Raw genomic sequence first — 22,110 nt, 5'->3', positions numbered from 1 at the left:
AAGCACCAGAGAATGTACAATGTGCTGGCAGGTCTCGTGTCTGCAGTGGAGTAATTACACTGAGTGCTGTTGGTTAAAATGACCAGAGAGCTCTGGGACTAATTGTGAGGAGTGACAGAACAGGGAAGTTTTATTGCTGCAGTTCCCTGAATTATGTTGAGTAGCAGCTGCGTCAGCAGATTTCAATTACCACACTCCTGCTCCAGTCCCTTGGTGTCATTCTTGTTGGCATCAGAGTTAGCTATTGATCCTTTTATTTACAGAGGCATTTTGTGGTGTTTGGCTGCAGAGGTGCAGCTGCTTGTTTGGAAAAAGCAGAGCTTGCAAGAAAGGAATTTCTTTGGGAGGAAGCACACTAAGACCTTTTAGAAAACCCTACAAATATGATTACTAGATGAGAAGATTGTACTGCATTTTGCCAAATATGTCCCTTAAAATACAGTCTGTTTTCTCTAGGCAGGTTTGTAGCACAGTGTCTGTGCTTGCACTGGGGTAACATGCTCAGAGACTGTGCAGGGAGAAACTCAGGGCTGAGGAAGGAAGCTCTCTTTGCCAATGAGGAGAAATTATATACTGCTGGGGGTCTAAATCTTATTTTGGTTCTGTGTATTCGCCGCTCGCTGTCTTCTGTTTGGGAAGAGTAACTGAAAATAAACCTCCATCGATTTGATAGGATCTTGGGAAAACATAATTGTGGTGTTGCAAGCACCTTTTACTGGCAAATACCTTTCCCAAAGGTTAGGGAAGGCAAAATGACTTACTTATTAAAAATAAAATGTTACTTTGTGAATAAACTCTCCTGGGCCTTTCCTGGCTCCCTGCAGGATTCACCACAAGCATCTCTGCTTTGCTTTTGGAGCTGGGATCATGGTGAAGGAAGGGCTGAACCTCCAGCCAGGGGAACACAGACCCTTAGCATGGATGGTGCTTTGTCTTTTTTGGGGCTGGGTTGGTTGTTTGGAAATTTTTTGTTTGTTTGGGTGTTTTAAGTGGGACCTGGATGTTTTCTGATTAAAAAAATGTCTGTGGGTAGTTATCTGTCCTCCTCTTCTGCCCTGATTTACCTCCCCAGCTGTGTCTCAGCACTCAGCAGTGGTGTTTGACATCACGGGTTTGCTGGCTGAACAATTGGTCTATGCACTCTCTAATGTGCTTCTGGCAAGATCACCTGGGGCAATTTCAGTCACTGCTGGAGCCAGCTCATCAGACTTTGACTGAAGCAGATGAAGGAGCAGATGCAGGAGCTGGTCCAGGAGCAGATCTCCAGGCAGTGACACCCTGCCGGAGTGGGAACGGCAGCTGGCTCTGGGGATAGGTGACGGGAGTGGTGCCCTCAGCTCTGCAAACAGCTGGCTCAGTGAAGTTCTTTCTAAAGCCTTGTGCTGGTAGAGCCATCAGCAAAAGGCCAATAATGGTATGAGGCTGCTGTCCTGCTTGGAAATTTTTCCATAACATAGGACTGTGCAGAGCCTTTGGCTGCAGAGTTGCTGTGGCTTGGGGCTGGGACTGACTGACAGTTGCATCTGATATTGTCATCTTCAGTGTTTGTACTGATCTAGGGGTGCAGTTCATTCACATAATCTGTGAATGAAGTTGCTCATCCTTTCAAATGTAGGATTTTTTCTTTCCCACCCCCAGGCTATTTTAATAAATCCAGTGGAAGTAATAAGGAATTTTTGAGTGATGTTCATGTCTGTCTACCCCACTCCCTGCACCCACACGTTTCCCTGGCTAATCCATCACAAAATGATGGAATTTCAAGGGTGAAAAGTGAGATGCTCAGTTCTGAAATCACTCCTTCAGTAGCCTGTGACAAAAAGTTGTCTCTATTTTAGGATTAAGGCCATCAGCGTTAAACGGTTTAAATTGATTTGATTAACTGCACTCATTGAAGTTTTTAATAATTAAATGCACTGAGGCTGTGTGAGTTGTTAACAGTCATGTCCTTTTCTTTGCTTTGAGCAGTTTTACTCTGGGCACCGATCTCCTCACATTCCATATAGGTTATTGCACCTGGTATGGACTCACGCACGGCATTTAGCAGGGTACGAGCAACAAGATGCACACGAGTTCCTCATTGCTGCATTAGATGTGCTACACAGACACTGCAAAGGTAAGGCTTGTACTGAGGCTTCAGCCAACAAGGCATAGTGCATCAAAAGGAGGTGGAACAATCCCTTCTTGAACCAAGTGTAGTGCCAGTGCAGCACTCTTGGCAAGTCCCTTTTAAAAAGCTTCAGTAGACTTAAAATATTTATGAATAAATAAACCAATCCCACTGTCAGAAATTACCAAGGGTTAGAAGCAGACAAGCCTCTACATTGGTTTGAATCACCATCATGTTCTCCTCTTATTGGTTGTGAGTCACTGCCTTTTCTTTTCAATTGCCATTTTGCTTCTATTTATACTTGAGGTAGTTAGAACTCTTACTCCGTGTGTCATGGGATGGAAATGTCATAGGGGAGGTTATGGCTTAATATTATTATGCTTAAATATGATTGTGTTTCTGATGCCAAATTGCTGACAGAAAGATGGATAAGAACAAAAGCTGAGTGGTTTTGGTATCTTGTTTTATTGGCCTGTATATAACAATGCATCATTGCACAATGCAGTGTAAATAGTGACCTGCTTTTAGACGTGAGAGTCTGAGTCTAGATTTTGTAATATCAGATGAAATTTTGTGTTTCCTGTTAGTTAGCTGAACTCAATCTGAACTGAAAATTTCCCAGTCTGCCAATGTTTGCTCTAGGTTGATTCTCTTACTGAAGCACAGCAATTTTTACTATTCCTCCAAGGGCACAGTAGTAGGGTTGATATTAGCAAAACAAACAAAAAGTCCTTAGTCGCTGAAAAGAAGCTTTGAAGCACTCAGCTTCCCTCAAATGCTCTTAGGAAGGCACTTAGGGGTTAGTTTTTTGGCTTATCAGAGGACTGTCAAGGGGAAGGCTGTTGCTGATTCTCTGGACAGTTTTGAAGTCTTGCTTTTATCTTTGAGATATCCTTACGTGGAAGCAGATGAGCTTGTTCAGATCCAGAATAGGTGTCCCCCAAAAGGATCTCCTCCAAAAGAAGTACTGTTCAGGACAGGAGTACCTAGAGTGGTTCTTTTGTAGTGATTAATATCTGTCATGGGACAATCCCTGATGGAATTCCAATAATCCTGATGAGACTAGTGTGGAATTACTGTAGGGAACAGAATCCCAAATATTTACCTCTCACATCTTAGCACTGAAGAAACTCAGCTGCAAACAGAAACACTTCTTGCTTCTTGTAAAGCTCCTGAGCCATTGAGCTAACAGGTCATGAAACTTTTTTCATCAGCTTTGATGTAAAATATGTTTGTATTTTTTCTGTATTTCCCCGTTCGTTACTGAAGAAGTAGCATTTGCTTCTCAGAACTGTAAAGACAAAAAACTTGCAGCAATAAAGGCCCCTGAGCTCTTTCTGAGCTGGTAAAGAATCTGAAAAGACTTTTTTTGTGCACGTGTGGTTTGGCTTTAAATGAAGAATGTGTCTGACTTATCTTCCTTGACATCTGTGCACTCAGGTTTTCAGATTCCTGTTTCTGAAGGAGTAGAGAGACTTTTATTAAATTATGGTAAATAATCTATACCACATCAAGGTAATCTGAAAGAAGTGCTCGAGCAGTTGTGTGGGAACCAACCAAGTTAATCGAAACCAGAATTTCAAGTATAGTCATGCAAAACCACATTTGGAATGAACTAGTTTTCAACCTAATGAGAACGTTTTCCCATTTAGACACTTGTGTGTGCACAGACACAGAGGCACGTGAGGTGTACAGATGGAAAAATATTAGTACTAGTAGTGAGAATATGTCCTACAGCTACAGTAAGCAAATAATTCCTCCCCTGCCAATCTTAAATATTTCTTTTGCTGAATGAAAAAAGCTTTGAAAGCTTCCAGTCAATAGTAATCAAGTTCTACAATTATCACACAGTGAAGTAAAATTAACGCACAGGGAAGTAAAATAAAGTCCTGTGGAAAAATCTGCCCTAGTTTTTTGGTATTATTCATGATCAGCAAGGCTTCAGGCACCAAAGTGGATTAAAGTGTCCCTTATCCTAAGAACTGTATAAATATCCAGTGATATTTTTTGGCTAACATTGATCATTTATCCCTTTTCCATTCCATTTCCTCAGCTTTCTAGGAAGTGTCCTAATGCAAGTCAGAGAAAGCTGTGAGTGCTCATTATTGGTACATGATTTTGATGTCCATTAAAGATAAATTTTGTAATCCTGCATCCTGTGAGGCATAAAATAGACTGCCCTGAGAGGATGATGTGGGATGGCCCAGGGAGTGGTTTGGGTTGGTTTGGTTGGTGTTTTTAATGCTGATTGAATCTGTCCTTTGGTTTAGCAGCATCGGTGAAGTTTTGGAAGCCCAGGAGACCTGTGTGACCGTGTGTAAATCCTGGCCCAGGGGTGGTAGCTCTGTTGTCTTGAGCTGTGGCATCTGTGCAGGGCATGTTCTGCACCCTCAGCAGCATCCTCTGTGCTGCTGGAGTAATACGAAATACTTCTGAATGAAAGGAGTCCAGTCATGACTGTGCATCACTATTTTTGAGTCCAACAGCTGCAGGAAGGTGATCTAACTGGAAAGTAGTATTTTGGTGGAAAAAAAATAAAAATGTGTATTTCTGTCCAGTCTATAAAGCATTAGGTCAGCATTTAGTCACCGTGACAGATACATCTCTATCACCAGTGCTCTGGAAGCAATTCAGGGTTGTGATTCTGCAGACTCCCATGACAGTGAGGTTCCAATCATCCAAATGCTTTGTATTTTCCCAGCTTTGGCTCAGACATAGTGAAACTTGGAGAAACTTAGACCAGAATTGTTATTTTCTTGTATGGAGTAAGTCAGCAGCTCAGAGGTAGTAACCAGCCCAGGGATGTCACTGGCTGTGGGGTTTCTGTGTCTATTGCAAAAGCAGCAATCCAGTGGCAGAGATGGACACACAAAGGTTCAAAAAGCAAGATAAAAAAATGGAAATAATCCTATATTTTTATCCCAAACTTTATTCAGTTGTCTAAGAAAAAGAGTGTGCTACTGCAAAGCTGATTATTCCTCATTTATTTGGATTTCATGAAGCATTTTGCATTCACCTTGAACAAGGAGTGCCACAAGGCAAATCTGAAGCCTGGTGCAAGGTATGACAGAAAAAGAATGGTGTGCTGAGATTTGGGAGGAAAACACCACCCTGCTCTGTGAATCCTGAGTGATATTCTTAGGCACTGATACAGCATATGCTTGTGAAACATGTTATCTGCTCTGATCCATGTAAACTGGTGTGTGCACTGCTTTGTCATGAAGAATAGCAAGCACATGTTCAGAACACTGGGGCCAAAGGGAAGCAGAAATACTAACATTAATGTCTTGTTTTCATGAAATCCCCTTTTAAAACCTGCCAGTTCTTGACTTCCTCTCTCTCATTTAACATACAGACTGGAAGATGGAGGCAAAGCTGCTTTATTTTTACTTCAAGAGCAATGTTGAAAAGTCATCTATAGCTCTTCTTACAGTTCCTAGCTGTTATTTACCTTTACTAGTATATTAAATGCTTATATATCTGAACACAAGTTAATATGCTTAATTTATTGCACAGACACAGCTGTAACTTCTGGGCTTTTTTTTTAAAATAGTTGCATTTCATTGGAATCCAAACTTCTAAACTCTATTTTCTGCTATTCTCGTAACGACATTGGTGTGTGCATTGATGTACTTTCAAGTTTGGGTTTAGTCCTGTGACTGAAGAAGAAGCTGCTGATTTCCCTAGTAAGAATTATGCCCAGTTTTAAAAACTGAAAAATACATGAAATTAAAGCCTACTTTGTGAGACAGAAATGTTGAAGGGAACCTTCAGTTGAGCACAACAATCTAGCAGCTTCTAGTTCTCAGCTGCATAATATACCTCCTCTCAGCATCTGTTCCATATTGACAAGTGTGAGTAGGTGGTAATCTTACTCTTTTTTTCCCTCCTCTCCAACCAAATGTCATGGGAAATAATGTTGAGTGGGTAATGCCCTTCTGTTTTGCTGGGAACAAGCTTGCAGGATATTCTTTAGAGACCCTCTCATCACTGATCCTAATTGACTTGTGTAATTGAAAAGGGAGATTCGTTCTCTCCGTGGGTGGAAGTGGCTGTGTGGAAAAGGTGCCCGACTAGGGTGGTACCTGTGGTCCAGGGAAAAGCTCTCAATACTGTTTTTGTGCTTCTACCCCCTCAAAACAAAACAGGGAGTTAGTGTTTGGAGTGGTGAGATGACAAGGATGTGGTAGTTGCGTGTTGTTCCTTTAAGAAGGAAGAGTGGTGTTTTAAAAACAATAATTTATTTTTTCTTTAAAGTTTCCAAGTGAGCTCTCTCTGTCGGTGAAGGATGTCTTGTACAGTGTCTCTGCTCTGTGCCCCTCTTAATTAGCTTAGCATAATTGAGACTTCAAAAAGCTCTTAAATTCCCTAAGATTTAACTGAAATTCCCAGCAAAGAAATGCCTGAGACCAGGTTTGATAACCTCCAACCTGAACCTTGTCCACTCGAAATCTAATTTTTAGAGCATTTTCTTCAAGAGCCGTTTTAAGGAAACAATGTGCTTTTCCTGACAATTCACAGAGACATTCCCAAAGCCTAAATCCAGCAGCCAAGAGAGAGTTTTTTCAGGCATTTAGGATCTAATTAGCTCAAGTAGCATATTGCAGCTTAGTAGGTATCACCTGTGGCTGCTTTTCCACGCTTAGGATCAGGTGGAATCTTTGTCAGTTTATGTAGTGTTTCTCAACAAACTTCCAAAAGTTTCATTGGGGGAAAAAAAAAGAAAATTATCTTATTTGTTCCTGCTGCAAGACGACAGCAGGTAGTGCAGCACAGACACAAGAAAAGTGATCTTTTGCCCTGCACTTTTCATTTCTTCAGGTGTTTTCTTTGACATACTTGGCTAGGAGTCAGTTGTTTTTGAGGAACAGCTGTGATGTGAGGGGTCAGAAATCAGATACTTCCTACTCAGTTCAAGGCACTAGGAAACCTGGCCAAACTTAGTTGTGTCTTAGCACTTTCTGTTGTAGGAGATGGGAAGGCATCTTCAAGATGTACCTCACAAAATAATTAGCTGGTGCTGTAGAACAGTTGGTGTGTGCATCTCTGGTTGCAAAGCAAACCCAGTTGCATATGTTCTACCCAAAGAAAATAAGCAGTGCAGAGTCTTGGAACTCTAGGTCCCCTGTGGGCAATGGGAGGAGGTTCTGAAGCTGAGAACTGTATGAAGAACTTTTTGGTTATTGAATCTGGTTAATCTGAGAAAGCTGGATTAGCCTAATCTCAGCACTCAGCTCATAAAAATTGTTCCTGTGCTCCTGAGCCCTGCAGTGACAGTTTGTGATTTCTGTAAGATGGTAATGCACTCACTGGCCCCCTTGGGAACTCAGAGGATTGCTGTGCCTCTGAAGAAGCTGGAGGAGGACACAGCATTATCTCCGACTTGAGATAAGACATCTTTAATGTTCCCACTGGTGAAAAGTTGAATGGAAAGTACAGACTGACATTGAAAGACAGGATGGAAGCAGCAGGCAGGGGGTTAATGTGTCTCAACAAACCCTCTTCCCTCACTCTGCTCACCCGTACAGGAGTGAACTGCATCTTGTCACCTACTGATTATCTTTTCTATTTTTTTAGGACTTTTCTTGTTTCCTTGTTCTTTTCTTCAGTGTGCAACACAGGGTTCTCTACTGCCCATGTGAACTTGCAGTATAAGTTTGTGGTAGAAAGAGTTACAGGAGACATAGCCCAAAACAAACCACTGGTTCCCTCAGAGGATTTTTGACTTCTCAGCCTGTGTTTGCATTCATGCAGGTGATGATAATGGGAAGAAGGCCAACAACCCCAACCACTGTAACTGCATCATAGACCAAATCTTCACAGGCGGACTGCAGTCTGATGTTACCTGTCAAGTCTGCCAGTAAGTCATGTTTTTCTGATCCTGAGCTCTGATTAGAATCTGTACCTCCTCCAGTGCAACAATGCACTGAACCTTTTCTCTCTGGAATACCAATAAACACCAGCAAAATTCCAGTACAACGAGAACTCTGTAAACACTGCATTGTGAGGCACCAGCACAGGTTGCTCAGAGAGGTTATGGAAGTGTTCCAGGCCAGGTTGGATGGGGCTTGGAGCAACCTGGTCTAATGGAAGGTTTCCCTGCCCATGGCAGGGGATTGGAACTGGATGATCTTTAAGGGTCTTCCAACCCAAACCATTCTGTGATTCTACAGTTCTATCAGCTACATGCAATCAATTACTAGTTCACTGCCAGTATATTAGGGCATACCAAAAAAAGCTGCCTGGAAAGTACCACATTTATACACATACTCTTTACTAGCCTTGAAAAAGATGGTGGTTTTCCAAGCTCATTAAAAAAAGACTTCCAAATCTCTTTGGATTTGAAAGTATGTAATTGCTACTATATTTAAAGAAGATTCGGATGCACAGTCACATTTTTCTTCAGTCAGGAGCCTCATGTGTCGCCAGGAGAGGTTTCAAAGAGGCTGATACCTAATGTAATCTCAGGTACCAGAACTAGGGTTTTACAAGAGTAAGGAAAAATGTATTTATTGTTCTGCTCTGTACTGGAGTAAGTTGACTTCTTTGTGGAGATGTTTGGTGTTTCCATAGTGCAGAAGTCAGAGTTCTTGTTTTTTGTTCTGCCTTGCATTCTTGCTGTCCTGCAGATGGGCTCTTGGGTTGGGCTTGTTTGAATCTGCTTTTATTCCCAGTTTCCTGGAGGGATTTGCAGAAGATTTACTGTAAGGAAAACATAGGAAATTTTGTTCTTTGCCTGGTAGAGCCGCAGAATCCTTATGTGATACTGCAAAGCTTGATGTGTTATGACACAATATTAGCACTGATGAAACTTGAACAAAAGAAGTTTTCTTTTGAAAATTGACAGCTTTTGCACAAATGAAGCAGGGGAAAAGGCAGAATATTGAAGGCTTAATGAGATTGCAGAGTGAAAGACACTAGTTTTAGGGGAAGAGAGAACTCAAAAAATAAACATTATGAGTACAAAGAGAAAAGGCTTCCAAACTGGGAGCTCAGACCCCTGAAGTTCTGGAGTTCTCTTAAAAATTTAAACTCTGGAAGAAAAGATTTTACTCAATACCAGCTAAAATTTTGACTATGTAATGGGTATAAATTGAAAGAGGGAAATTTAGATTAGATATTAGGAAGAAATTTTTTCCTGTGAGGGTGGTGAGACACCAGCACAGGTTACCCCGGGAGGTTGTGGCTGCCCCAACCCTGGCAGTGTTCAAAGCCAGGTTGGATAAAGCCTTGAGCAACCTGCTCTGGTGGGAAGTGTCCCTGCCCAGGGCAGGGGGTTGGGACTAGATGATCCATAAGGTCCATTCCAACCACTTAACATACTGTGAGACTATGACTGTTGTCTTGTCTTCAACTGTCTTGTAGAGAAATCTGATGGAGAACATACTCTACTGCTTGGTGCAGTTTTTCTTTGGCCTCTCAAATTCCAAAGACTACAGGAAATGCTGGTAGGAAGTGCAAAGCTGAATCCAGTGCACTACTGGACACCCAAAGTGTTTAAAAGCTTTCTCTTTTTTGAAGTAGTCCTAAGCAGCAGCTTCCCTGTCTTGACCAGAGGACTGTGCTGCTACACCAGTGGGATGGCACACAGAAGTTAACTGGTTTATACTGGTCAATAGTGTGACCTGTACCTCTCTCTGAGAGTAGCCCTTGCTTGTTCCCTTGAGTCACAGAGCTGCGGGGAGTGGGAGAATATCAAGTGCTTACATTTTGCATTGAGTACATCACATCCCGAACATACAGCTTTTAAATGCCAGGAAAACAATCAGTTGTGTGAAAACACTCTGGAGCAGCTCTATTTTCTGTCATCTCTGAGTGCCCTCTAGGGGTGATGTAGATCCCAAAGTCCTTGTGCACCCAAAAGCAACTTTCCTTGTTCATTTTCCTTCCTTTAAACATGGATTAACCTGTTTCCTTTTTCACAGTGGCGTTTCCACAACGATAGACCCTTTTTGGGACATCAGTTTGGATTTGCCGGGCTCTTCCACCCCGTTCTGGCCCCTGAGTCCAGGGAGTGATGGCAGTGTGGTGAATGGGGAAAGCCACGTGTCAGGCACCACCACTCTCACAGACTGCTTGCGAAGGTATGGCATGAGACAATTACACTTTGGGGTTGGATGAAGAAAATTTGGCTTCATGCTATTCTCCAGATGGCACTGAACTGGGCCGAAGTGATGCTTTGTCATGGCTTTGTCCCCAGACAGCATTTTTACACATATTCTAGTTGTTTGCATATGAGAAAGAAGGAAAGCTCAGAGCAACAGTAGGACTGGCAATAAGCAATCAAAGCAAGTTACCACACAATGCAAAAAGAAAACAAATTCTGCATTGGCTGCTGCCAGGCAACGTGGGTTTAAATCATCAAAATCACTAGTGCCTGTCTCCGTGTTCTTGGTTGTGTTGGCTAAGAAAGCACATGAAAAGAGTTCACAATGATATTTATCTAAATTGTAACACCAACTGTGAAGCTGATTTTGCTCTAAGCAAAGCAGAGGGTCAGTTAGTGCCTGCTAAGTTGCAGGATGGCATTAGGGATTAAAGGAATGGAGCTCTCCTAAAGAAAAGCTAATTCTGAGACTGAAACTTGGGCATCTTGGAAACAGGTAACTGGAGAGAAAGTTCTGGCTCTGTACACAGTTAACTTGGATCTTCTAGCAGATCTGAAAGTCATTCCTCATGTCTGAGGAAGAGGTTACCTGTAGCATGGGCAAAGCTAATCCTTCTGAAATACAAATTCACAGTCTCTAGCACCTGATTTCTAACCTTCTTGATACTGTTAAAGTCAATAATTTTAATAAAACAGGGGAATGGTACAACTGAGAAATTGCTGATTGAAGAGTATGGATCTTGGAAAGAAGTTGAACTCTCGTGGATAAAGGGGATGGGTCTAGGTTTTTACCCAAAAGTTAGCAGGAAGGAAGTTGCGAAACTTCATGTTGACCAGTGTGGCCATGCAACCAGAGTTGGCTTGGAGAAGGAAGGATTGAGCAGGAATATGACAAAATACAGAAAGATGAGAGCACTCAAACAACAAACCTAGCAAATTTGTAAGCATTTTTAGAGACTTAAGAGAAAACAAACAATAAAAGCAGATAAAAACAAAACCAGAGAATGGTGGCACATAGGGCAAGTAAAGGAAATGTTGTTAGTCAAACAGGAGGGGAGACCCAGAGCTGGGATAGCATTTAATGCCAGAGGCTGCACTGACCACAGTCAGAATGAGGCAGGATAGGGTCAGTGACATTGATGTACAATGCTCAATTATATCCTGAAATATTTAATCTCAAGCATCCTAGTTGTAAAGCAGCCCCTGGGGAGATGATTGATTTGCCCCAGGGAAGTCTTCAGCTTGGAGGAAAGGACTTGACAGTCCATGGTGTTGGCACTTGCGTGCTGACAGTTTCTGGGAAAGAGGGATTTTGCTTTAGCTTGTAGGGAGAACATTGAGGTAGTGCATTTTCTCTGGGCAGTTCTCTATTCTGTAATCATCTCTTCCTGTATCTCCCTTGAGCAGTTCTGTCTGAAAATTCTGAAAGAGATTTTCCTAGTTGTCAACACAGGTTTTCAGAAAGGTGTCTGTGTTGTGAAAAGAACTTTGTGTTCACAGCCCTTTCCGTGTCAGGGCTTTGATCCCAGCCCTGGAGGGCTACAAGGGAGAAATGTCTTGCAGAAGAGTGTCTTCCATACCAATGTTTTGGGGTTTGAAAAAAACCATCTTTGCTTTCTGTGTGAAAATTAGCTGTTCTGCTGCAGGAGATGAACCAACATTGAGCTCCTTTCCCAGACACTGATGCACTTCAGTGCAGTGTTCCCAAGTAGAGCAGTGATCAGTGTCAGATTTGGATATCTGAACCATAGCACTTTACATTATTACAGATTTTATTATAGGGTTTTTTTCAGAATGACCTTAGAAGTCATGCACTCTGTCTCTTGTGGTACCAGTGACCCACAAGTAAAGGTGTTTTCAGCACGTGTGAAAAGTCATCTGATTGGTTTGTGCATCCCTTTGCTTTTGAATGTATTTTTTAGGTTTACAAGGCCAGAACATCTAGGAAGCAGTGCCAAAATCAAATGTAGTGGTTGCCATAGCTACCAGGAATCTACCAAACAACTCACTATGAAGAAGTTACCCATTGTGGCCTGTTTTCATCTCAAAGTAAGTTCACAGGGGACAGACAGAGCAGAGCACATGATTTACTCTGAGAGGATGAGCTAAATTCCTAGACACATCTTCTGGCTTTCACTGACTAAACTTTTGTGATCTAAATGAATATAAGGAGCAGCTTGCATTGCCCAGTGAGATTTTCTATTAAGATACTGTTACATTATCTATAATGGAGCTTTGCAGTGTGTCTGGGGGAACTTAACCAACCAGGATCTAGAGACAAGAGTGGAAGGCTGATGTAATACCTGAACCACTGCAGAAACCAATCTGCTGACACTCACTCATCCTGCATGGTACAGTTTTTACACTTTACTGACACAGTGCCTCTGTGCTGAAGGAAAAGTATGAAAAAGTTCTGATAGCAGTGAAGAAGCAGCTCTAATGGAGTTTTAAACATTTCCAAAGCAGATGGTGTCACATGAAATTATGGGAGATAGTGTCACAGTTGATGCCTTCAGATAGTTTAGTCCTGTACAATTTCTGTCTGAAATGTGGGGCAAAGTAGGCAGCTAGCACAGGTGGTGAAGGTCATTCTTTGTCAGGAGGCAAAGGGTCCTTGAAAAGTGATGGCACATACTGGAAAAAGGTGTAACAGGTTGGAAAGACTTCCATTTCTAATTTCCAGGCCTTCCCATACTTTTGGATAAGCATACCTTCAGCTGTTACCCCCATACAGCAGCAGTTCTGTAGCTGCACCTTGAGCATTAACCGTGATGATACGCAATGTCACATGCCAAAGATACTAGTGTGAATGGGCTTGAGAGTAGCAGAGTTCTTGTTCTTCTTTGGTAACAGGTTGGAAAGACTTCCATTTCTAATTTCCAGGCCTTCCCATACTTTTGGATAAGCATACCTTCAGCTGTTACCCCCATACAGCAGCAGTTCTGTAGCTGCACCTTGAGCATTAACCGTGATGATACGCAATGTCACATGCCAAAGATACTAGTGTGAATGGGCTTGAGAGTAGCAGAGTTCTTGTTCTTCTTTGGCTGTTTGTGGACAAGAGCATTCTTTCCTGCATGAGTAGCTTGATGTTTGAGGAGTACTTGGCTTTTGGAGGCAGTTTTTGGGGGTGTTGGGGTTTCATAGTTGTAGAGTTGTTAACAAGATACACCTCAGTGATTCTGCTCTTTGGACAAATCAAGGTGAATGTGCTCAACTCCTTTCCTACACTCACTCCAGTATCTGTGTTATCCCAAATGTCTGAAGACTTTTTGGAAAATAAATTACTTTTCCTAAGTGCTTGTGTTGTCCGGTCTATGCAAAACCATGTGTTAAAGCAAGAAAGAAACACAAAAGATAAGAGTTACAGAAATCTCAGCTTTTCACATCTGGATCTGTTGCTAGGGAATTGTTATGGCATCACAATTGGAAAATAATTAACTTGAAGTGTAAATAGAGCAGAATTTCTGAGAAATGGAGAGAGAAGCTGCCTTTAAATAGAAACTCATTCATCTCTTTCTGGTATTTGTTCCTGTTCCCATTTAATGTTCAATCAAGAGGGTGAGGAGAGGATGGTGGGTATTGCAGGCCCCTCTTGGCTGAGGGATGAGGCTTTTTTTGTTATCATATTCCATTTTTTGCCCTCATTTGAATCAGTATTCCTGTGTAGGCTTGATTCCTGTCACTTGAGATGATTGGATGGGTGGATTAAGTGTGTGAATTGACTGGCAAACTCCCTTTGTCACCAGTCCTGTGTGCCAGGGTAGGCTGCAGCCATGGGGTTGAACAGTCTGGTACAAATGAACACCCCTTTGGGTAAAGGCTGTGTCTGCTCTGCTCTCTGTTGCATTTATCTCTTTCTTAATGCCAGTTGGGAATAAGTTTTCATATAGCTATTAAGGTAAATAATCTAATGAATATTGTATTTTCCCCCACAAGTGGTGGTTTATTTTTCTGCTAGAAGTGTGTTCATAATGGGGATAGGAAAAATCTGGGGGTGTTCCTACTTACTGACTGCTACTATGCTTTCATGTTATTGTTCCTAAGCTTAGGACATGTATAAACACATAAAACTTAGCCTTTCCCTAAAGGAAAAAAACCTCTTCCCTTTGCCTGCAGCGGTTTGAACACTCAGCCAAACTGAGGCGGAAGATCACTACGTATGTCTCGTTTCCACTGGAGCTGGACATGACACCTTTCATGGCTTCCAGGTGTGTACCAAGGTCAAAATCCCCCACAGACCTGGACAGAACTGGTTACCAGTTCATACATGTGCAGCATGAAACGTGGAGGACCCTTGAGTCAAGGCTGTAGAACAGTGTGTATAGTGGCACTTCTGCCACGAGCTCCTCCGTGAGAGTTTTGGCTTTTCTAAACTTGTATTTTGATAACCTGGTTTGAGTTTCTTGTGTCAGAAAAGGATTCAGATTTGCACGTGAAATTTTTGTCATTAATGTGTTTTTTGTTTCTGGATGCCTGTGAAATTCATAGACTCAGGTCCATCAGTGCCCTCAGATCTCTGCTGTGGGCCCATCACCTGAGTGCCCACCCACCAACCATCCTGTGCAGTTAGCCAGCCCACACCTAACCTCATGCCTGTAAAAATCCTTCATTTTCATTCCTGCACAAATGCAAATGTGGGTTTTTTGTGTTGTACCTTTAGCTTCTGTTTAGAGAATGCTGCAAGAATGAAAAACATAGTCCAGACTAAAATAGGTATTTTTAATTGGTGTTTACACAGAAACAGCAAGACTTCCCCCACCTCCCAGGTTTGTGGCAGACATGACATTTATATAAATACACCTTTATGAAAGGAATTTAATCAGCTCAGTTAATGAGTATTTGTCAGGTATTCCATGCAAATATGCAAGAGGATACTCATATTGATTTATATCTGAAGCCCCAAAACATGGCATCTCTTAGCAGAGAAGCTCTGTTGGATGCTAACATTTTACTAGTAATTTCAAGCTTTGCCTGCCCTCTCCCTTTCCCTGGGAAAAAAAAAAAGTAAGTAGATTTTTCCCCCAGGAGAGAAAAGAGAGCCCTGAAGCTCTGTTAAATAGTCTTACATTGAGAATATATGGTTTATTCCAATATATTCTGGAGCTTTCGAGACTCCCAGTTCCTCTGTGGTGAATTCTCCCTGGATGGTACAGGCTCTGCTGATGAAAGGTAGCCAGCATAATAGAACAGAGATGGGATAATCAGCAGGCATAACTCAGTAGTCTGAATTTCTCTGGCTATGAAATCAGCGGCATAATCCTATTGCTGCTGTCAAAACACAAAATGAATTTACAAGTCAGAGCCAGCATGATTGACCCATCACCAGATAAAGGATTGATGTAATTAGATATTTTCCTGGGTTTCAAATACAAATCTTTTCTTAACCTGTTTTTAAGCTTTTTGGATCAAACATTTGACGTAAACAGATGTGTATTTGCAGCACTGAAGCCTTGACCAGGAGGAGAAATGATGTTTGCAATGTAGTATTGCTGTGAGAGCAAATAAAGCATCTGTAGCATCCTAATCAGCCCTTTGCTGCTCAGCAGCATTATGGAATAAGGACTTGGATTCAGCAAACAAGCTGTGTCATGTCAGACCTATTTCCCGGGGTTGGGAAGCCTCTGCTTTAAGTGACTGGATTTTTGTGTGTGTGTGTGTTGCAGTAAAGAGAGCAGAATGAACGGGCAGTACCAGCAGCCGACGGATAGTCTAAACAATGATAATAAGTAAGTGGTACATTCCATGACTCCTATTGTGAAAGGTAGTTGCCTTCTAGAAGGAGATGATAGTGTCTGCTGTATATCTGCAGTGCCAGTGCATTACCATATTTGACAGCACAGTAAGTCTGAACTGTTGCGAGAGAAATCTTCACGTGCTACAATTCCTGCCCTTCCATGGGGCTGTGGCAGTTGAGTTGCAGAGCTGAGGGTGTTACCCCCAGCAACCAGTCTGTGGGCAAGATCAAAAGCTGTGTTTAAATTATTACAGGGGATGGGGGTTGATTCCAGTCAGGGGATGATTCCAGTCAGAATAAATGATGGGCTGATATGGGACTTCCTCAAGAATGTAAAGGGTGTAATTGTAACCACATCCATAGCTTTATGGGAGTAGAAATGGTCACACAAGCCTTATCTTTTCATGTGACTAGGGTTATAAGTTTCATTGCTAGTTTTATGCTGCTGCTGTGTGTTTCAATTCAAGGCACTTCATTTGGCACTAAAAATTCAATAGTAAACTGGAATCACACAAAGATTTAAAAACAAGCTAACCAGGTGTTAGTGCAGTTGTCATCCAGGCTGAAGTTCTGTGATTCTACAGCTGGAATCATTAGGTGTGGGGGGTTTAATGGTGTTAGCAAAGGTCTGAAAGAAACACAGCTCATCACTGTTGGGGTTTGCACAGGCCTTAAGTTGGAGAAGTTGTTAAGAATGGAGAGTTGTAGGTAATGAGAGCAGAGGCATCTGGGCTGCTCAGTAATCTGAGTGCCAGTGAACAGCTGGGGCAGTCCTAGAATACTCCAGCTAGGACTGAAGAGTGGTGTCCATCCTAGTTGGATTAAAGGACTCCTCTAGAGAGGGTGACTGTAAATCAGTGGCTCTGCAGACAGTCAGTGAATAGGTGCTTTGTTGTGGCACTGCTGTGTCAAAAGAGCTCTGTGAATTTTGAGCATAAATAGGACAATACCAAGTGAGATTAGAGAGATTATTTCACCATTGTGCAGCTGTGCTTGTATCACACACACAGTCTGAGGACAGCCTTTTGGGAAAGAGGTAAAGATAGTGGAGAACACTTGAAAAAGAGCCACAGGGGTATTTAAGACTGGAAACAGAATCTTACCTTAGAAAAAAGAGCTGAGGCCTTCAGTCTTCTCCTTTTTAAGGAAAGAAAATGCAAAAGAACATGAGAGCAACTTGACTATCAGTATCTTTCTTCAGACCAGAGATGTGTCTGCTAGTTTTCAGCAGATGCACAGCAGCATCTGAGAGCTGGAAGCTGAGACTGAATGTATTCAGTACTTCAAAACAGGCACAGACTTTACAGACTACGGACAAATTATCAGTACAGCAGTTTATTGCTAGAAATACTTAAGATTATCTCTTTCCCCATAGCTCAAATGCATTTTTTTCTGGCTTACTAGAGGAATGAATTCAGGGAAGGAGAAGGTCAGAGTGGATAATCAGTGGTCCTCTTCAGGAATGCATCAATATTGATCTGTTTTAGAAGAAAAGCCTTCAGTAGCCAGTACTGGTAAAGCTGATGGCTGTCCCCAGACTGGAGAGTTGCAGAAATAGCAAGACAGGAAAAGAAAAATGTGCTGTTTTTCCTGGGCAAGGACACCCTCTTCCCAGTTAATGCTCTTTTATTGATGGATCAGATCCTTTACTATTGCTATAAATGTTTATGAACACAAGCTTCTGCCTAAAATACCCATTGTTCTTCCCCCTTTTTAATCCACATATTCATTAACTCTTTCCTGTCCCAGGTATTCCTTGTTTGCAGTAGTTAATCACCAGGGAACCTTGGAGAGTGGGCACTATACCAGCTTCATCCGGCAGCACAAGGACCAGTGGTTCAAGTGTGATGATGCCATTATCACCAAGGCTAGCATTAAAGATGTGCTAGACAGCGAAGGGTAAGTGCTGAGCTGGGAAGGGGAAAGGAAGGGCAACTGTGACCTTTGTGGGGTTTTCCTTTCTTTAAAAAAAACCCTTTGTCACAGAGAAGGATAATTTCTGTCTTTGACTATCTCCTGTCTCTGTGTAATGCTCAGTGCATGGATAGATACACAGCTATATAGATGTAAACAGTTGCTCTCTAAGCTGTGTATTTCTCTTCTAACCTATATACATGTTGTGTGTGTACATATATATACACACACACAATTGCTTTCTAACCCTGGATGTGCTGAAGGAAGAAGAGGGGAAGGATGAGGGGCATCAGGTGACTGCAGTTTCTCTGACTGGTGCTCATGTCCAGACTCTTGCTAGTGGAAGAGATTCTGAGAACCAAAGTGATATGATCACCCAGTGTAGGAGCAGCTCTTACCTCCATGACACAATCCAAGCTTTGCCTGCAGAACCTTTGAATTACTCTGAGTGTAAAAGATTTGAAGAAAAGCCATTAAGGATATTCTGTGACCCAGAGAGACAAGTCTGTATGGGAGGCAGGGAGAGAAGATGAGCTGTTTCTTAGATCACAGCTTTAAATTGATTTCAGATTGACATGAGGGTTTCAGGTATTTGCATTGCACAGGTTTTGGGAGTGCAGGGCAGCACTGTGGTGCTCCTCCTTTGAGGGAAGCACTGGGGACTGGTGTGTGGTTCAAGAATAAAGAAACTTCATATCTGAAGTCTTCATTTTGCATTTTCAACTGTGATCTTGGTACTGGCTTAAAGATAAGCCTTTATTATCCTGGTTTTAATCATTCCTGACATTTCCAGGGATTGCTGCAGGCACAGATGTTCACTTCATAATTTTTTTTAATAGATTTTCCCATTTTTTCATTTTTTGAACTTAAGTCAGGAAGTAAAAAAAAAAAAATCAATCTATGATAACTGAATTTTAGTGTTAAGTGATTTCATAAGGAATTTCTGCTTTGAGGTGAGCAGAGAAGTGAGTTTGTTTTAACTCAGTAACAAGTGGCTGGCTCTGGTGCTTGGATGATGGGGTGTGTCCATGAAGAACCTGCCAGAGGCAAGGAGGAGAGGATGTACCACACAACTGTCATCTTTTCAAAGGCTGGACTGAGCTGTGATCCATTTCCCTGGATCACACTGACACTGAGCAGATCTGCATTGTGTGAGGGAATCTCCATAGGGCTTGGATGGAATGGTAACAATTGGAAAGTATCAGAAGTGCTTTGAAGCATGTGAAGACTCATCAGTGACTGCGTCAGCGTGAGGAGTGTGCTGTGGACATGAGTCCCTTCTTCTGTCATGTGACTGTTGCAGGGCTGGGCTCCTCCTGTAGCTCTACACACAGAGTAATTAAGGACAGGAAGAATTTCCTGTTAAAACACCAGATTTGAGTACAGATGGAGACACCTCATACTTGATTGGGAGACCCAGGTGTCACCCACGTGCCTCTGCAGCAGGAAATGGCAGGCAGTGTGCAGTGTCCTGGGAATCCAAAGCAACAGTTGCACCTTAAAGCACCTTCATTTTGTGTCAGTGCTGAATGGTTGCTGTATGTCAGAGCACCAACATGCTCCAGTTGTCCAGAGCTTTCAGGTTCTGAGTAGGTTTGACGTTTCATAGAATCATAGAATCCCAGAATGATTTGGGTTAGAAGGGACCTTACAGATCCTCTAGTTCCAACCCCCTTGGCATGTACAGGGACACCTTTCACTAAGACTGTGGTGCTCAGAGCTCTATCCAGCCTTGCCTTGAACACTTCCAGGGATGGGGCATCCTTGGGGCTCCTGTTTGCTGTTTAGGGGCTCCTGTTTGATGGGCAGCTGTTCAGTTTCCTGAGCTGCTGGTAAAATTCTGTCAGCTGGCTTCCCTCCTTCTCATCCCTGGTTACTGTCCCTGGAATCACTTCAAATTGCAAAGAAAACCAAAATTAATAGTCCTCATTTTTTATGGTTGCATAAATGGAAACTCATCTGCTCCAACGCAGAGCAGAGAGCTGAAACTGTCCCTCTGCTCTCTTGCAGATATTTGCTGTTCTATCACAAACAGTTCCTGGAGTATGAATAGCCTTATCCAGCAGCTTGTCAGATACAAACAAGGAAGAAAATACCAAGCCTTCTGAATCGACACACAAACCTACCTGAAATGAACAGACCCATTACAAACCAACTCGCACTGAGCTGTAACAGGACCTACTTGACACTGACTCAAAGCCTGGAGAGTGAGAAATGAACAATGTCCGACGTGTGTGCAGTCCCACGAGGACAGAAAGGGGGAAAAGAGGCTACAGTCAGTCATTAACAGAGGAAATATAAAATGAAAGGAATGCTCTGGGTGGGGGAAATGGGAGCAGAGGAGTCCGGGCACTGGTACATCTCCTATGTTCCTCCAAAATGTGTGTGGGAAGGCAAAGGGTTCTACCCTCATCTCCATAAAGCATCTTCTCCATTTGGTGCTTCAGCTCCAACGACCAATCATATAACAGTGAAAATTAAAAATCCAAACCCATTTTTTTATGCATATGGGTCTGAAAGCAGTAGAGTGGAGGAGGAGGAGATGAGATAACTAAAGGACTTTGCAAGTATCTTTTTATTTGTGAATTTTAGTTATTAAATAAATACAGTATGAAACTATTAGGCTCTTTTTTTTCCAACAACCATAAAAGAAAGCCTGGATTGTGGAACTGAAGCTGCAGCACTCAGACAGGTTTCCAAGCATGCCTGCTTGCACAGGTAATGTTCAATGCCATCGGACTGCTCATCTAAAGCATCAGCACAGATTTTGTTCTGTTTGAGCCCTTTTTTGTTTTGTTTTCTATAAATAGCTATTTTCTTAATTTTTTCCTTTTATTCCCTTTTTTTCACGAGAATGAAATTCATAAATGCAACCATCAGTAAAAATGAATGAATTGGAGTGTTTATACTGTAAGAGTGGTCTTCGTTCTTCTTCTTTTCTTTTTTTCTAAACCTTGTCAATAAGTTTGAATTTCTCAAAAGTGCTTGTTTTGTTGTTGCTGGTTTTGGTTTGTTTTTTTCCCCTGCTGCCTTCCAAAGGTGGATTTATATATATCTGACACTTGAGAGAACCTCAGTATTGAAAAATGTACCATCTGTTGGGAGCGGTCGCTGCTGGGGCAGCTTTGAGCGATGGATCTGCTGCTATTGAGCCCTTCTGCAGTGCTCTAAGTAAACAACACATTTTCCTGGTATGTGCTAGGCTGGTATTGGTTCCTTGTATCCTCCCACATGGATTAACTCTTCACATACTCTTCTCCTCTTGCAGAACCACAGTCTGTGTGTTGGTGTGCTTAGCTTGCAGCTCTGGGTCCTTTTCTCCCCCTGCATCGCTCTGTGGCTGGTTGAGGTACCAGCAGTAACTGCTCATGTGCTGGATCTTGCTCTCAGGAGGTTGGGCTGGGCATGGATTCACAGCCTGGGAGAGAAACCGTTCAGAACATAGAGCTGAAAGAGCAAAAATAGCTTTGTTCTCCCTTCCTTAGGGAGGGAGTAAGGTGTCAGTGTTGGGCACTGTGTAAATTGGTGTAAGAATCACACCAAAAATCATAGAATCACAGAGTGGTTTGGGTTGGAAGGACCTTAAATCTCATCTCATTCCACCCTCTGCCATGGGCAGGGACACCTTCCACTAGACCAGGTTGCTCCAAGCTCCATCCAGTCTGGCCTTGAGCGCTTCCAGGGATGGGGCAGCCACAGCTTCTCTGGTCATTAACCTCTGCATGAATACCCAGCCTTGGCTTTGCCAGTGTGGTAAGAACATGGAGGGGCCTAACCCTTCAGGTTCTGTGCTCTAGAAAAGAGTTCCAGGTGTCTGATCTGCCCAAGACACAGGTGGAAATCAGGAAAAATTGGAAAACAAGAGAATTGGGTATGTTTGTTTTGGAAATGAGCATGAACAAAAGGACCACAAAAGGTGGAACTGCATGATTTGCACACAGCCTGGAAGAGTACGAGGAGGTTTTGTACATCAGGAGACTTCTGTGCAGCAGGGAAGGAAGAGGAAACAAGGAGCTGCAGCCCCTTGAAGCCCAAATAAGCAGAGCCCGGGCGCGGGTGCCGTGTGGGGGCTGTCCTGGAAGCGCTGGCGTTCCTGCCCGAGTAACCTGCGGGTCCCCAGCGTCATGCTCAGCTGATTTGGCAGCTGTAATTGAGCGCTGCACGGCTTAACCCGAGCATTCCTGTCGCCAGCGAGAAACGGCTGGAGCGCTGCGGATGGATGCGTGGATGGATGGATGGCGCACC

At 42.6% G+C, this 22,110-nt stretch overlaps 1 protein-coding gene across 1 annotated transcript in view; it reads left to right on the top strand.

Annotated features, from left to right (window-relative positions):
- LOC103811505 (ubiquitin carboxyl-terminal hydrolase 22-A) overlaps positions 1 to 20,776 on the top strand; it is a 64,638-nt gene extending 43,862 nt beyond the window's left edge. The window contains exons 7-14 of the mRNA XM_009084482.1: positions 1,966 to 2,113; positions 7,862 to 7,967; positions 10,033 to 10,191; positions 12,137 to 12,263; positions 14,334 to 14,425; positions 15,881 to 15,943; positions 17,701 to 17,850; positions 19,876 to 20,776. Of these exons, the coding sequence (XP_009082730.1) occupies positions 1,966 to 2,113; positions 7,862 to 7,967; positions 10,033 to 10,191; positions 12,137 to 12,263; positions 14,334 to 14,425; positions 15,881 to 15,943; positions 17,701 to 17,850; positions 19,876 to 19,918 (888 nt within the window). The 3' untranslated portion in view covers positions 19,919 to 20,776. The remainder of the gene's footprint in view (positions 1 to 1,965; positions 2,114 to 7,861; positions 7,968 to 10,032; positions 10,192 to 12,136; positions 12,264 to 14,333; positions 14,426 to 15,880; positions 15,944 to 17,700; positions 17,851 to 19,875) is intronic.
- The last annotated feature ends 1,334 nt before the right edge of the window (positions 20,777 to 22,110 follow it).

Source organism: Acanthisitta chloris, unplaced genomic scaffold, assembly GCF_000695815.1.
Source record: "Acanthisitta chloris isolate BGI_N310 unplaced genomic scaffold, ASM69581v1 scaffold19291, whole genome shotgun sequence".
NCBI classification, from domain to species: domain Eukaryota; kingdom Metazoa; phylum Chordata; class Aves; order Passeriformes; family Acanthisittidae; genus Acanthisitta; species Acanthisitta chloris.
The sequence above is the reverse complement of the archived record's forward strand: the minus strand, read 5'-3'. Positions and strand labels throughout refer to the sequence as shown.